General features: G+C 49.8%; 1 protein-coding gene across 7 annotated transcripts in view; it reads left to right on the top strand.

Annotated features, from left to right (window-relative positions):
- NUP98 (nucleoporin 98 and 96 precursor) overlaps nt 1–16009 on the top strand; it is a 45981-nt gene that overhangs the window by 26177 nt on the left and 3795 nt on the right. For 4 of the 7 annotated variants that reach the window (XM_083609527.1, XM_083609531.1, XM_083609532.1 and 1 more), the window contains 13 exons: nt 148–312; nt 1099–1275; nt 2054–2213; nt 4201–4627; nt 5741–5973; nt 6758–7027; nt 7884–8041; nt 8245–8388; nt 8889–9028; nt 10667–10888; nt 12216–12457; nt 13666–13820; nt 15806–15917. In XM_083609527.1, coding sequence (XP_083465653.1) covers nt 148–312; nt 1099–1275; nt 2054–2213; nt 4201–4627; nt 5741–5973; nt 6758–7027; nt 7884–8041; nt 8245–8388; nt 8889–9028; nt 10667–10888; nt 12216–12457; nt 13666–13820; nt 15806–15917 — 2605 coding nt within the window. The remainder of the gene's footprint in view (nt 1–147; nt 313–1098; nt 1276–2053; nt 2214–4200; nt 4628–5740; nt 5974–6757; nt 7028–7883; nt 8042–8244; nt 8389–8888; nt 9029–10666; nt 10889–12215; nt 12458–13665; nt 13821–15805; nt 15918–16009) is intronic. The other 3 variants (XM_083609529.1, XM_083609533.1, XM_083609530.1) reach the window with 1 other exon arrangement.

Below are 16009 nucleotides of genomic sequence, written 5' to 3'. Positions count from 1 at the left end.
CTGGAGCCCAGTATCAACTGCAGGCTCCCAATCTCTGGTGTCTCGGCCACCAGTATAACTTGACAGGCAGGATATTGTCTTCACTTACTGATGTCCACAATCTAATAGTTCAGGCCATCACCTATGCTGGCTTTGGTTTCTGTCCAGGTGGCTCACTTCTCAAAATATGGTTTGCAAGATTCTGATGAGGAAGATGAGGAGCACCCATCGAAAGTTGAGGCAAAGAAACAGAAAACGGCTCAAGTGCCCCCGCCGGGCCTGTTGGCGTCTCAGCAAATGGCTCTAGGTGGGAAACCAGCACCTCCTTCCAAGGTAAGGGAAAGAAATATGTGGACTGGAGCCCTTGTAAAAGGGAAGATTGAAATAAGTTATTTAATGACAGAAGAGGACAGGGTGGGGTGTCTCCAAATGGCTTTGACCAAGATTAAGTGCAGGGGATCTTCTTTTTCTCCCCCCCCCCACCCAAAGCAAAAATTGGTCATGCTCTCCTTGCTGATGATGAAGACAAGAAAAGGCACAAGAATGTCTGGCTACAATTCTCTCTTTTTTTCATTTTCTTGCCGCATCATTTTTAGTATTTTCCCCAAATTTTAATGAATCAACCACAAAGCTAGCTGCAATTCTCTCTTCCGGTCCTTATGAGCCAGGAGGTAAGAGGACAAGTGAGCCGTGTTGCTTGTCTAGAAGCAGCATGTATAGGAAAGGGGTTTGTTTTGGCTCTCCTGCGCTCCAGGAGGAAGGGCAAGATACAAAACAAAGGAATAGGTCAGAATTTCAGCAGCTTAGGTTTCCCCAGTTGGCCTCGTTCCATCTGCCTGCCTGAAGCCGTTTCCTGGAACTCGGTTTAGTGGAGGGGTCATGATGATGCCAGCCTAACACCGCCTATTGTGACATGGCATTGCCACACTTGTCTCTGTCTCCAGTCCTACATGATACTTGCTTTGCCAGCTCAGCAACTGCTCTGTGTGGGGCACTCGGCCACATGCAGAACTGGGGTGGGAGGCCTGGACTCCATTGATCTTTCCTAGCAGAAGTTAGTTACACGCTCTGCTGCTTTGGATCTGTATTGCATTGCCTCTTAACTCCTGATGCCTGCAGAGCCCAGACGTTGAGCAGCTTGGGAAGGTTGTGGAATTTGACAGTGACATGGCAGACATCACTCAGGAGCCGGCCCAGGACTTGGTCACGGAAGAGAGTTTTGCAGAGGAGCAGGAACCAGTGCCAGCTTCTGCACACATCGCATCCTCTCTGGACATCAACCCTCACACATTGCAGGTGAGCCCGTCCTCGTTTGTGTTGCTTGCCTGGTAGGGTCCTCCTTTGGTCTTGGACTCGGACCTCACCACTTGTTCCTATAACCAGGTATACCTGCTCTTCACTCTTCTCTGAGCCTTCTGTGGCCTGTATCTGTTTGCTTCTATCATGTCACCATAGATTTTTCTTTGCTGTGCTGGCTGGGGCTGATGGGAGTTATAGTTCAGTACATCTAGAAGGCATCAGGTTGGCCAAAGCTGCCTTTTCTGGGCAGCAGGACAGATCTTTCTCTCCCCATCCCAGGTGGGACAGATTTGGCAGGTGGGCAGGGCTGCCCTCTGACATCACTTTGACACCAGGCCCTGAGCTTTGGATTTCTGACCATCAGGGCTCCAAGTGCAGCATCCCTGGGCTTCTCTTTGAGCATCTGAAAGAAGTGGGTGGGTGTGGTTTGGGGTAGAGGGCCTCACAGGCCAAATTGGACTCCCGGCGTGCCAGAATCGGCCTCCATGCCAGGGCTTCCCCACCCCTGCTGAACATATTTACAAGTCACATGCCCTGCCTTTGGACCAGTCAGAAGGTGCAGCCCTCAAACTGGGGGTCTCTGAATGTCAGCAACCTAAAAGGTCCATTTACAGTAACTGGACAAAGGTTCCTTTTTAACTCATTGGTTTTATCTCTTGCTTTTAGCATGGTTAGGTCAGTGGATATTGAATAAACACACTAGGGAAAAAACAACTTTCAGCTTTTTAAAAGTCCTCTGTAATGTATGATGACCTTGCTCTGTACTTTTTTTCAGATAATGAAAGCTTCCTTGCTTGTGGATGAGGAGGACTTGGACCTGATCCTTGACCACCGTTTTGGCAAGCAAGCTGCACCAGTGGATACATCCCAAGACCTCTGTTCCCCCAGACTTCCCATCTCCTCCTTGATGCGAGGACGCAAGAGCCGCCCCTCAGGTACAGTGAGAACCCCGGTCTTTGTGCTGGCGCCAAGGGGGGAAAGGTTCTTAAATGCTAAGCTCTGCTTGGGACAGACTTTCTGAGGCTAATCTGACATTATGCTTAGCACATCGCTGCAAGGCAGTTCCTCTCATTGCTTGGCCGTTGGGACTCTGTTCAACAAAGGATTAAATTAAAAATTAATCGGTTAATGCTACATTTCCAAGACTTTGATGTTTGTTGAATTGTGCTCTGTGAAGTTTCCTACTGTGTATGAGCCGCTTTTAAGACTTTTTGGAATGGTGTCCAATAAATTAAGTAAAAGAAGTAAGGAAGCATTTTGAGGAGGGTGGAGGAGAGTAAGCCCCCCCTAAGGCACCCCAGGCACTTTGGGGGATGTGATCTGTCATTAAACAGAGGAGTGAGGCCTTTGGGCTTTTCACAACACAAAGTGTCACTGCAGACACCAATGACCACCTGTATTAGTCAGTTTACAAATACTATGTTGTCAGAGCTGCCCAAGGTCCCAGCTCACAAAGGACCAACGCCGCTTCGTTGTTAAGTACGAAAGTCTTTATTGAAGTTCAGTTTCACTTCCACAGCCGCAGCGTGCAGCTCTACGTCTCAAACTCTAGACCGCTGAAGCTCCGTCTGAATCTCCTCCCCCCTGACACCAGTTTAAGACTCTAGCCTTGCTCCACCTCTTCTTCTGCTCTTTCCTCCTCTGGTTCCGCCTGTCCGTCGGGGTCTCGCCCTTTCTAGACTCTTCTGACGCTGAGTCCCCTGAGTCTTCCCCCTCCCTCCGGCGGGCTTTAGGAGCTGGTTCCCAATCCGGGTCTCCTGCTGTCCCTCGCGCCTGTACATTTGAACTTGGCGCGCGCGCCCAGCCGGCAACTTTCCTCCTGACCGTTTCACTGCTGCTGTCACTGCTTCCCCCTTCAGGGAGGCTAGCTGCAACTGACCTCCCCTCCGTTCCCCCACTCTCCGATGGAGGCGTGGTCAGCCCTGACTCATGTTCTCTCCCCGCTGGAGGAGACGCTGGTCCTGACACATGTGACTCTTCCCCCCCACTACGCTCTGGTGGGGAAACTGGTCCTGATCCCCCGCTGCTGCTTTGGGGGTCCCCGCTGGCTCCTTGTTTCTGGTGCGTCCCCCCTGGGACCCCCCTTGCCCTGACCATCGGCGCCCCCTTCTGGGAATCTTCTGATTCGCTGGAGAAGCTCATGGAATCTCTCGGGTCAGTCATACTCCCCTACGCTGCCCTCGGATTCTTCCCCTTCGCTCTCCATTTCCTCTCTCCCCTGTGCTCCTGCTCCCGAGCCCCTGACATATGTTCTTTGATGTATTATTCTGGCTGCTCTAATGTTGAACCAGGGGGAGCATTTGGGATCCATTTAGGAAAAAGCCCACACATTGCAATCAGTTTAGAATAGGAGTGGGGCGAATCCAGGGCTCACGTAACCCTGAAGAAAACCAGACAGGAGTGTTTGGGATCCCAGAGCAGTGCTGCATATACCATTTCTGCACGTAGACAGACATTAACGCACGCGACCCCAGCAAAGTGACATGATCCCACAACCTGAGCAAAGTTCAGGATGAAACCTACGGGGCTCTCATAAGGGTTCCTCACATGTTGCTGTGGAAACTTGAGGTTTCCAGAGTGACAGCTAACGCATCATAGGTAACGCCAGTCTTTTCCGTGGAGCCCATTCACCCATTCAGCTGCGTGATAAGGTGATGTACACACAGGTCTGAACCAATCATTCATTGAGGATTGTGACTGTAACTTTTGGCCTTGAATGAAGGCCTGGAAGCTTCAGCTGGTTTGAAGTACTGCTGCCGAGTCCTGAATTGGGGAGCAGTAGGCATGTTGCAACCTTCCCTCAGGCCACCGGAAGCCAGCGCACTTGCGTCCAGAAGCATGCTTTTGGGTGGCTGGGCTGTTAGAATGGTGATCTGTCAGAAGTCTTGTCTTCCTAATCAAGGCCTTCCTTCTCCTCCTCAGTTGGTGGGCTGCTGCAGTCAAGACTCTCGGGCGGATCTTTACGCGTCCCAACTGCTTCCCTCCAAGACAGACGCAGTCCAAGGACTTCCTTGCTGGCCGGCGCTCTTCCTGCCCCGCCTTGGTCCGTCGGTTCTCCGCTGACCGGCGCATTCACAATGCCCAGCCTGGAGCCTGACATGCCGCTGAAAACGGTGGGCGTCCGCAGGCATCCCGAGCTGGTGCCTCTGGAGAAGTCTGTCACCTACGGGAAAGGAAGGCTGCTGAAGGATATGGCCCTCTTCATGGGACGCTCCTTCCGTGTCGGCTGGGGGCCCAACCGGATCCTCGTCCACAGCGGGGAACAGCTGAGCACATTGAGCGAGCCAGAAGATCTCCGCAACGAGTCCATGGAATATGGATTCTTGCCAACACCTGTTGCTCCTAAACAGTGAGACGTCATTCTGTTCTTAAATATCAGTCTTCTGGGGTGTTATGCAGTGAGCTGAGTTATCTGGCTGGCTAGTCTAGTTTGTACTGATGTGGGCTTTTGCCGCAGAGGCAGAACTAATTTCTTCTTACCTGTTTACCCTAGAGGGTGGGTGGGGAACCTCATGCCCTTTTCTCAGCCTGCTGCACTTGGTCTCTGGAGTTCGGCTCTACTGCAAGAGCAGTCACTCCTGCCCTGGGTTTTTGTGTACAGTGGTACCTCGGGTTAAGAACTTAATTCGTTCCAGAGGTCTATTCTTAACCTGAGACGGTTCTTAACTCTGAAGTGTGCTTTTGTTAATGGGGCCTCCTGCTGCCTCTGCACTGCTTGTGCGTGATTTCCGTTCTTATCCTGGGGCAAAGTTCTTAACCTGGAGCAACCACTTCCTGGTTAGCAGAGTCTGTAACCCGAAGCGTCTGTAACCCGAGGTACCACTGTATTTCCTAAAATTTATGTATTGCTTGGGGGGGGCTGTAAGAAAACCCCAAAACAGTCGAGTGCTGGTCTTCCTTCAGCAGAGCAGGTTCCCTTTCCCTACCTTGTTCTGAGCTCACTTGCAGCATAACAGAAGCCTTTTCCAGGACCGGGCATATTGTTCTCTCCTTGCAGAAATTGCCATCTTCCAATAATACAGAGAGGCAACTCTCTCAGCACAGCACCTTGGCATCACTTGGCTCCTCCAGAAGCAGCAAAGCTTTCTGGTTATAACCGTTGGAAACTGCTGAGATTGTCACCTTGTCCTCTTTCAACGCATAGGGCCTATGAATGATGAATATTTTCTTATTATGGTGCTCCTTTTAAGCTAATGGCTTGGCTGAAATCCTGTGCTGTTTTATCAAATGGATGTTTGTGAATAAACCCACAAACGGAGAAGCAATGTGGGGTCTTTGAGAAAATGCTTCCCCCCACCACCTGCTTAACCCACGCTTAGACTTTTGAAGCTGTGCTTAATTTGTAAGCTTCCTTGAGGGCATATTATTTAGAAAGGCAGCCTGTGTTTATTTTTGAATAATTGAATATTGCCGTGACAGAGCCACTCATCTCCCTTGATCTGTGTTCCCGATGCCTCTGCAGGCTCTCGGAGTCTCCCTTTAAGGTTCACGTGGAGAAGCTGAGCTTGGAAGGAAAGGCAGCTGACGAAGACCTAGACTCGTACCTTGTTCCACTGGAGATCAAGCTGAAGCAGAGCACTGTCCACATGGATGAGCCGTGCCCTTTCCTGACCCCCAACCCTGGCGTAGCTGCTATCCATGAGTATGCCAGGTGGGCAACGGAGACGTCTGCTGACCCAGAAGAAAGGGAAGAAGGTGGGCACAAAACTGGATGCCAAAGAAAAGGGTTGGGGGGGGTGTTGGGTTGGAGAAATTGGAAATGTCAGGCTGAGCTCCTGTCATGTTGCAGGAGGGCTTTTTGAACCAGCTTTTTGAGGAGAGCCTGCTCTGTCCTGTGGCTGTGAAGAGGCAATTCTGCCTTGGCCAGTGGTAGATGGTGCATATAGGCATTGAGTCACTGCTTAGCATCTTTCCATGCCCCAGTCTCATGTCCCACCATGGGCTCTTGCCCCAGCACCTGTTTTAGAGCAGAATCACCGTGAAAGACACAGCGAAGCAGGGCGTTCTGGTAACAGGCCGGCCTCCTGCTGCTGTTGCCCTCCCAAGCTGTGATGCATGGAGAGCGGGTGGGTGCTAGGAACAGGGGAGACTCCTTGGTCTTTCTTGCTGTGGATGCAACTTCAAGGGGCCAAAAACTGCCGCATCTTTGCAGGATCAGGTGTAAGCTTTTGCGGACCCTTGGTGCCTTCATAGAATTGGATTTGGAAAGCCCAAGGTGACTTGGTGGCACTGGGTATTTCTGGCCTCACCTTCATGGTCCAGATCACAGCTGGCCATAAGCAGAGAGTGGCAGGTGATTGATGGAGCAGAGGTAGCAGTGTACAGTCCAGAATTTAAGCTACAGTGTGGGGTAAGGGTGGAATGGCCTTAGGAGCCCCCGCTGCACGTGTGTGGCTGGGACCCTGTTTGCAGCTGCCTCATGGGATAGCACAGGGCAGGCCTGCAGGGTCGTGTGCTGATCTCTCTTCCCTCTCACCAGCTGCAGTGAAAGACTGGTGCTTGGTGTGGACCCTGTGTGAGGCGCTCTGGGGCCACTTGAAGGAGCTGGAGGCCCGCTTGGATGAGCCCACGGAGTACGTCCTTGCTCTGGAGCGCCGGAGAGCCTTCTCCCGCTGGCTGTCGCAAACGGCTGCTGAGCGGATCAAGAACGAGGTCTCGCTCGCCCAGAACGACAGTCCCGCCCAGGCCGTCTTCAGCTACCTTACTGGGAAGCAGATCAGCGAAGCTTGCCGGCTGGCGCAACATTCTGGTAAGACGGCGGCGTTTCACCTGGAGCCAGGATCTAATAAGGAATCTGCTGGTTCCCGTGGGCAGAAATGGTGTACGGCCAGTGCTGCTTAGTGGGTTGCCTGGAGAGGGCGCAGCAGGCAGAATCTTGAATTACAGGCTGTCCCTTCCTGTGGTCAGGGTATTGGAGGCCCTTCTGCCTCCAGAGTGAGGGGTCTCAGGAGAGAAGTAGGTGGCTTAGTAGTGGGTTTCCCTGCATGGAGGCCCAGGCTTGCGGAAAGGTGCTTGTCTGTTCCTTGGAAATTGCCAGCGCCAAGAGGAAAAGCTATCCTTTGCCTGCATCTTGACATAAATTTGGCTTCCTTCAGCACAGCAAAGAGCATTGGCCCGAGGAAGTTGTTTGTTTCTGCAGGGCTGGTAGGAGGGAAATGCAGAGTTCCATTGTAAACTCTTCACCCCTCATTCTTCTCTGCTTTAGCTGCTCCCTAGAAAAGGATTGGAAGGGGATTTGGGTGTGTCTTCCCAACTAGATCAGCTTCTTGAATTTCTAGGTGAGCAACACCAAAAAAAACCACTGCCTTAACAGGCTTAAATCAACCGATCCTTGCTTATGATATTGAGGGTGGGCTACATGCAGCACTCCCCAAGCAAGAAGCCATCTATCATGTAGCTAGACTTGGTTTTCCTATGGGCAGTTATTTTCTGCCCAAGTCAGTGTGGTCCTTCCCCCTCCAAAATATGTGCTAGAGCACCAATGTCTGCACTGCTGCCATCTTTTGGCCAAGCAAGCCCGTCCCTGCGTCCAAGTAGTTTACATTTCAGGAGAGGCTGCTCACTGGGGTTTGTGTCTCTTCTGATGTGCTGCTGTTGCGTTACAGGGGACCACCGGCTGGCTCTGCTCCTCTCGCAGCTGGCAGGGAGCCAGGATGTCCGGGAGCTCCTTGCCATGCAGCTGGCAGACTGGCATCAGCTCCAGGCGGACTGCTTCATCCAGGAGGAGAGGCTGCACATCTTTGCCCTTTTAGCTGGCAAGCCGGTGAGTTGCGGAGCCTGGGCTTGCTTGTCAACCCTGGGCAGTGCTCGGCCACTTGCATGAAGAGGGTCACATGTACACACAACGCCGTCACCAGGCCAGCGAGCCTCTGTGGGTGTACCTCTTGCACAGCAGAGCTACTGTGTTGGGCTCTGTGCCTGGCCCACACTGACGCTCTGCCTCGGCCCTTTCCCTCACTTCTGCAGGTGTGGCATTTGTCAGAGAGGAGGAGCATTAACATCTGCGCCCATCTGGATTGGAAGCGTTCTCTCGCCATCCACCTCTGGTACCTGCTTCCTTCTACAGCGCCTCTTTCCAAGGCCCTCAGCATGTATGAAGCCGCATTCCAGGTAGGCGGAAGTCGCAGTCCTGTTTGGCCAGAGGGCCAGCCTTGAGCCCTATCCCTAGAGCTGAGGCACTCCGGCCGGTTGCTGCCTCCTGAAGGAAGGACAGGATGATGTGCTGTGCTTCTGCTGAGCTCCCTTTGCTCTTTGGCATATGCAGGAACATCACCGATGTTCTAGAACAGACTAAATGTCTGTGTCTAGGTCTGCGTCTGGTTTCCCACAAGGGACACCCAGAGACCCCCACCGGAAGCCCATAAGCAGGGCGTGAGAGCAGGCCTCCCTCTCCTCCTGCTGCCTCTGATCCTGTGGGGCAGGTACAACTGGCAGCCATTCCCCACCTGCCTTGAGGGGAGGGAAGGCGGGAGAGACAAGGATCCAGCTCAGTTTCCAGCTCCCCACCCCAACGTCTCTCTAGTGCCTCCTCGGAACAGGCATACGCAGGAGAGAGGCCTTTCCTTCTTCCTGCAGCTGCTTCCCCTCACTCACTGGTATTGTGTTCGCAGGACTCCTCAGAGGGAGAGAAGTATGCTTGCTCTCCGCTGCCTCCGTATCTGGAAGGCTCAGGCTGTGTGATTGAGGAAGGTGATCAACAACACCCGCTCCGAGACGTGTGCTTTCACCTGCTAAAGCTCTACAGTGATAGGTAACTCTTCCTGTTTTCCTGCACCTGCTGAAGGTGGACTCTGCTCTGCAGATATTCAGCTCTCGTAAATCTTTTGGTCTTTTAAGGTGACACAAGACCCTTTGCAACAGACTTCACAAGGCTGTCCCTCCGGAATCTCTTTCCTCCTTGTGAACTCAGGTTATGCTGCAAATGTGGTGACCTACCAAGAAGATCCTGGTTTCTGCCCACTCTGCGGGGAGGAGCTCCCCAGATATTTTCATTGATATCATTCTTGTTTATTAAATTTCTATGCCGCCCTTCATACGAGGATCAGAGGGTGGTTTACAATTTGAAAATACATACCACAAAAATACATGCCATAGTAATAAATGAAAGCAATAACCCCCCCCCCCACACACACACAGTTTAAAAGACCATAGATGGTTTAATTAGCCAAAGGTCTGGGAGAAGAGGAATGGTAAGCATCCTGCTTAAAAAGTCCCAAATCAATTTACAGCCACCTGGTTGGCCACTGTGAGATAGCTGTGAAATAAGATTGGCCACCTGTCTGATCCAGCAGGCTCTCCTCGTGTTCTTATGTTCTAAAGTGTTTTTAAAAAGTATGCCTGGTGGGGGAAGTGGGGGACATAAACAGAAAGTTGTGTGCCCGTCAAAACAGCCTTGGGACATACAATACCCCTTTCCCTCCACTCCTGTATATATTGTGTGGAGGGGGATACTGAAGTCCAGGACCCTAGAAGCTTAACAGGGGTGGGGATTTGGTTTATCTACACTGCTTCTTTGTCGTCCCCAGCTTAAGAGTTCTAGTTATGATTCCTATCCAGTGGATATTGGGCTTAACAGTGGCGTATCTTTATGGCTCATTCAGAATTCAGTATTGGGGCAGAGAGGGAGAGAGGAAGATGCATTGGTGCCAGGGAATGACTTCTGTCTTGCATGTGGCTGTGGGCAGTCCTGCTAGTCTCATGAAAGGTCATTTCCCCCCAAAGCATTTGCCCCGGTTTGCCCTTTAGGCCTGGACTTCCAGACCCTTCGGCTTCCTTGGAAAGTCTTTCGGCGTGCAGCACTGTGAACTGGAGTGTGGGCCCCACTTTGTTTTTTTTTTAAATATTTTTATTCGAGAATTTTTCCATATAGACATAACATACATAAACATACAAAGACAAAAACAAAACAAAAAAACATGTACCATTTCATATCCTAATTTCTTATACCTTTCTTCCCCGACTTCCTCATGCCTCCCTTTTCTGTATTCCAAATTCTTATCGATTGTTCAGCAAATCTTCCCTTATTTTAATTTAAATTTAGACTAGTCTTCCTTATTCTCCTTGTCTTAACCATAGCTAATAGTAACCATTTACTTTCCAGTCCAACATCATTCTAACTTTCATTAACTTTGTAATATTTCTTTAAATAGTCCTTGAATTTTTTCCATTCTTCTTGCGCTGCTTCTCTTCCCTGGTTTCGGATTCTGCTCGTCATTTCTGCCAAGCCCATATAGTCTATCACCTTCATCTGCCATTCTTCCAGTGTGGGTAGCTCTTGCGTCTTCCAGTACTTCGCAATGAGTATTCTAGCTGCTGTTGTAAGGAGTGTGGGCCCCACTTTGGCCAGCCTGCTTATGCTGTTTCCTTCCTTCCTCGTGTTCCCTTGCAGGTGTTACGATCTCCACCAGCTGCTTGACCCGAAGAGCATAACAGCGGACCCCTTGGACTACCGCCTCAGCTGGCACCTGTGGGAAGTGCTGCGTGCCTTAAATTACACCCACCTCTCAGAGCAATGCCAGGGAGTGCTGAACGCCAGCTTTGCAGCCCAGCTGGAGAGCGAGGGGCTGTGGGAATGGGCCGTCTTTGTGCTTCTTCACACCCCCAGTGCAAAGTAAGTGTGCGGCCCTCCTTTATCTTGCAGGGCTGTTTAGTGGGTGTGTGGGTTTTATCGGATTTCTTCCCACAGGAGGAGGGAGGTGCATCCTGTCAATGTAGCATCATGCTATCTGAAATGGTGGCATCCTCTTTGGGGTAGAGTACGATCTGCTCTCATTTAACAGCACTGCTATTAATAAAATTGGCCCTGTGGGCTCTGAACATGCACAAGTTTTTAGCAAAACACCCACTGATGTGCTACAAAGTATTTAAGAACTATTCTCTAAAACACGAGCCTGTTTAACAAAGATTAAAATATTAAAATATTTCGGAATCTTTCAGTGAAATAGAGAAATTAACTTTTCTTCCTTTTGAGTCATATTCTAAGAACTGATTCAAACATGCATGCGCATCATATAAAATTTCTCATAAGTTAATAACGCAACTTAATAATACTGACTTAAAATCCGTTGTGGTTTTCGAATAATACCAGCAATATCATTCATTAGGTATATGATATAATACATTTTGAACTGATTTGAGATGATAGCAATAACATGTATTGGCAGCAAAGAATGGTAATTTGATTTAAGGAGTAGATAGGAAGTCGGATTTAAAAGGAAGAGACCGTTACAGTTTATGGATTATTAAATGTATATTAATTCTGTATGTAATGCGAGACTGATGATATTCTTATTATGGTGTAATTAGTCTTTTTGTTGTTGTTGTGTGTTGAGCAAATAAAATATTATTATTTTTTAAAAAGAAGTTAATAATGCTGCTGAATATTTCAAGGGACTTGAACAGGACTGTGTCTGAGATTCATCCCATCGGGTGATTGATCAGTAATGGCTCATTCACATGTTCCTTTGGTACGACAGTCTTTTATAACTTGCTTACACAATGTTGAGGGCAGCCTTACCCAACCTGGTGTCCTTCCCCCAAGCGCTTGGAGCTACAGCTCTCTTAAGCTGGAACTTGGAGAGGAGCCTGGGGCAGAAGGGGTGGGTGGGTGGCATGATCAGATGAGCCTACAGTTAAGCTGTCCCTCCATCTAGCTTGGGAGAGTCTACTGTGAGTGGCAGACAGTGGTTCTTCCGGGCCTTGGCCAGAGGAAGGACTTTGACAGCTCAGCCGCTGGACAGCCTTTGACAGGAGATGCCTCAGGGGTGGACGCTCAGACCTCTTTGCAAAACATTTGCTTTGCCACTGAAGACCCAGTAAATTGGGGGCAGGGAGCAGCATTTGGGACCGTTTTCCTGGCTGAATTGTGCGCATAGAGCTATTGCTGTACCCTCCTGCTTTATGCAAGGTCATACAAAGAGCGTTTCTCTTCCCACCAGCGTGCGAGAGAGAGCCGTGCGTGAGCTGCTGAACCGTCACTGCAGGTTGCAGGAGACGCCCGAGTCGTGGAGCAAGGAAGCCTTCCTGATGGAGAGGCTGTGTGTGCCGCCAGAGTGGATCCACGAGGCCAAAGCCGTGAGGGCCAGGATGGAAGGGGACAAGCATAAGGAGGCTCTCTACCTGTTCAGGGCAGGGCACTGGAATCAGTGCCACAGGCTGGTCATCAGGCACTTGGCTTCAGGTAAGGCTTCCTTCCTTCCTTCCTTCTCCCGGGGGATGGCGGTAAACAGGGCATCTAACTGAGTTTTGGACTGCCTTTACCAAAACAAAAAATCTGCAAACAGTAGGATTTTGCCTTGCTTCCTAAAAGGAGGGGGCTTCTATCATTATTACAGTGGTACCTTGGGTTAAGAACTTAATTCGTTCTGGAGGTCCGTTCTTAACCTGAGGTGCCACTTTAGCTAATGGGGCCTGCCGCCGGGCCGCCCATGTGCGATTTCTGTTCTCATCTGAAGCAAAGTTCTTAACCCGAGGTACTATTTCTGGGTTAGTGGAGTCTGTAACCTTTAGCTTCTGTAACCTGAAGCGTCTGTAACCCGAGGTACTACTGTATTTATTAAATTTGTACGCTGCCCTTCGGTGGTTCACAACATAAATATACAAAATGAAAATACAAAATGCATAATTAAACAAAGGCAGCTCAATAACCCCCCTCTCACAAAACCCATAGAATGTTATTCAACATAGGGGATTAAATTGAACCCTGAGGAACCCACACTGAAGGCTCCACGGGTCTGAAGAGCACTCCCCAAGCATCACCCTCTGGAAATAACCACCCAAGTAGGACCAGAAGCACCGCAAAGCAGTGCCACCCACCCATAACTCTGACGGCTGCTCCAGAAGGTTGCCATAGTCGTTGGCATCAAAAGCTGTTGAGAGATTGAGGAGAATTAACAGAGACCCATTTCCCCTGTCTCATTCCCAACAGGTCGTCGTACAGGATGACCAAGCAGTTTCTGTGCCAATTTAAAGTGCTCTGGTAAATCAGTTTGGGAGTCCTCAACATCGCCTCTGAGACTAGTTCTATCAACTGAGACAGTGAGATCTCTGGGCAGTGAGGCAGGTGGTAAACCAGCAGAATCCCTAATTTGTCCTAGTTGCCCAAAGCCAAGGACACTCTAGATTCCACCCCTCCTTACAAATTGAACAGACACCCTCAGGAGGCGAAGGTGCCCTCTCCTAGTGGTGTTTCTTCTTCCTGCTCACAGCTTCAGAATGCCCCGTGTCCCATTCTTGGCATAGATGTTGCCCACATCTGAAAGTCATGTCAATTTTAACATCTATGCCTGCCTTCTGGCGAGTTGCTGTTTTACCAAACATTTTGCCAGGCACAGTAGTGTTGAAGTTCTCTTATTTGTTCATCTCTCACTCGCTGTCTTCCTCTTTCAGATGCCATTATTAACGAAAACTACACCTATCTGAAAGGGTTCTTGGAAGACCTGTCTGCTCCAGAGCGCAGCACCCTCATCCAGGATTGGGACACCGCAGGGCTGGTTTTCTTAGACTACATCCGGATCATTGAGATGCTTGACAGGATTCAGCAGGTGACACACTCAGGATGAGGATGGTGTCATTGCATTTGTACCCCTCCTTTTTCTCCCACGGAACTCCCAGGGGCTTGCGCGCTTCTCCCTCATTTAATCCTCACAACAGCCCTGTGAGGAAGGGGAGGCTGAGAGGCAGTGACTGGCCCAAGGCCACCCCGGGAGCGTCATGGCTGCATGGCAATACGAGCCCCAACCACCCAGGTTCTAGTCCAGTACTCTAACCACCACACCAGACTGTTGCATCCTGCCTGCTCCCTTACAGAGAGCACTCTTGGGAATTTTCCTCTTCCCAGTCACACGCTGATTGAGCCTGATGTACGTATTCAGGGAAAGCTACACTGCGTGCCCCTGTTGAAGCTAGTTCAAAATATAGGGAGTAATGCATGGGAAGGCAAACTAAGGCCCGGCGGCCGGATCTGGCCCAATCGCCTTCTAAATCCGGCCCACGGACGGTCTGGGAATCAGTGTGTTTTCACATGAGTAAAATGAGCCCTTTTATTTAAAATGCACCTCGGTTAGAAAAATTAGAATATCATGGAAAAGTTCATTTATTTCAGTAATTCAACTGAAAAGATGAAACTAATATATGAGATAGACTCATGACATGCAAAGTGAGATATGTCAAGCCTTGATTTGTTATAATTGTGATGATCATGGCATACAGCCGATGAAAACCCCAAATTAACAATCTCAGAAAATTAGAATATTAAATGAAATCAGCAAAACAAGGATTGCAAATAGAGCAAGATTGGATCTCTGAGAAGTAGAAGCATATCTCGCTTTTCATGTCATGGGCCTATCTCATATATTAGTGTCACCTTTTAAGTTGAATTACTGAAATAAATTAACTTTCCCACAATATTCTAATTTTTCGAGTTTCACCTGTAGTCCAGCCCCCACAAGGTCTGAGGGACAGTGGACCGGCCCCCTGCTGAAAAAGTTGCTGACCCCTGGAGTAAAGCATTTGAATGTTCCTGTGTTGAGACATTCCCTGCAGGTGAAAAATAAATCGGCTAGCGTGCCAAGGGAAAAATGTTCCTTTGGACATGCTGGTTTTCTACTGGCAGGGAGATGGGCTTACCAAGGGAGGGTGTGGCCTGTTGAAATCTCTGCTACGACCGAGCTCCTCCTCCGGTCGAGCCTTTGGAATCTCCGACGATTATTAACGACCTGAGCCTTTGATAAGGCTCCAGGCATATTCTCCATTCAGCAGAGTATCAAAGCAGCAGAAGAGGTGAGAAATTTGAGCTACGTTGCTAGGTTTTATTTCTAACTACGCAGACAGAAAATAAATATACATGCGCCCCCCCCCCCCCCGTGAAAGGCAGAGAGCAACTGGAAAACAAAGGAACAGGAAACCAGTAACACCACATCCGTCTCCTGTCTTTCGTGAGACTTCCAACAGCCTGGAATCTCTGGAATGCAAAACAGAGTCTTGTGACTCCAAGCACTGCACAGTGGCATAAACAGAAACCAACATGGCCATGCAGTTGATGTATGGGGGTCTTTCCATTTGCTGTGCTCTTCCCACAAGGAGAGGAGAAGGAGATAGCCCTCTTTTTTTCTTAGGCTCTAGTGCCCTTCCATGAGCATGGACACTTAAATGCTGCAAAAGGTGATTCAGAGGCTGAGACTTGCCTGCTCACTGTGTCTTCTAGCTTGGGGGTGGGGGAGTGAGGGTGAACTGCCAGGACTCCCCAGGTGCATGAAGCTCAGCTTCCCATTCCAGTTATCGGAGGAATTTCTGGGAGGGAGAAGAGCTTCAGGTGGCTTCACCGGGCCGGGGGCTGTTTGAATCGTAATGGTGGCCATCGGATGCACCATTGCGAACACTTGCCTTGAGATTAGGAGGGGAAATCTGCCCCGTGGAAATTCCGCTGGAAGCCTGGCATGAGACATTTTAATAATGAGGAAGTTCTCCAGCGGGGCTGTTGTCACCCCAGTGAGTGACGCTTCTCCTTTCTCCTGGATTTGCTTTTCAGCTGGATTGCTCTGGGTACGAACTGGAGGAGCTGCACACTAAAGTGACGTCTCTTTGCAACAGGATAGAGCTGCTCCAGTGCCGCAATGCCAAGGATAGGCTGGCTCAGTCTGGTAAGGCTGTGGGCACGCTGTTTCCTTCAATAATAATAATAACAATAATAAATTCTCTTCTGCAATGTGGCTCTGAATCTTCATGGCCACTA

This window comes from Podarcis filfolensis, assembly GCF_964270895.1.
Source record: "Podarcis filfolensis genome assembly, chromosome: 4".
In the NCBI taxonomy this organism is placed as follows: domain Eukaryota; kingdom Metazoa; phylum Chordata; class Lepidosauria; order Squamata; family Lacertidae; genus Podarcis; species Podarcis filfolensis.
Note: the sequence above shows the minus strand (reverse complement) of the source record. Positions and strands in the feature narration are given on the sequence as shown.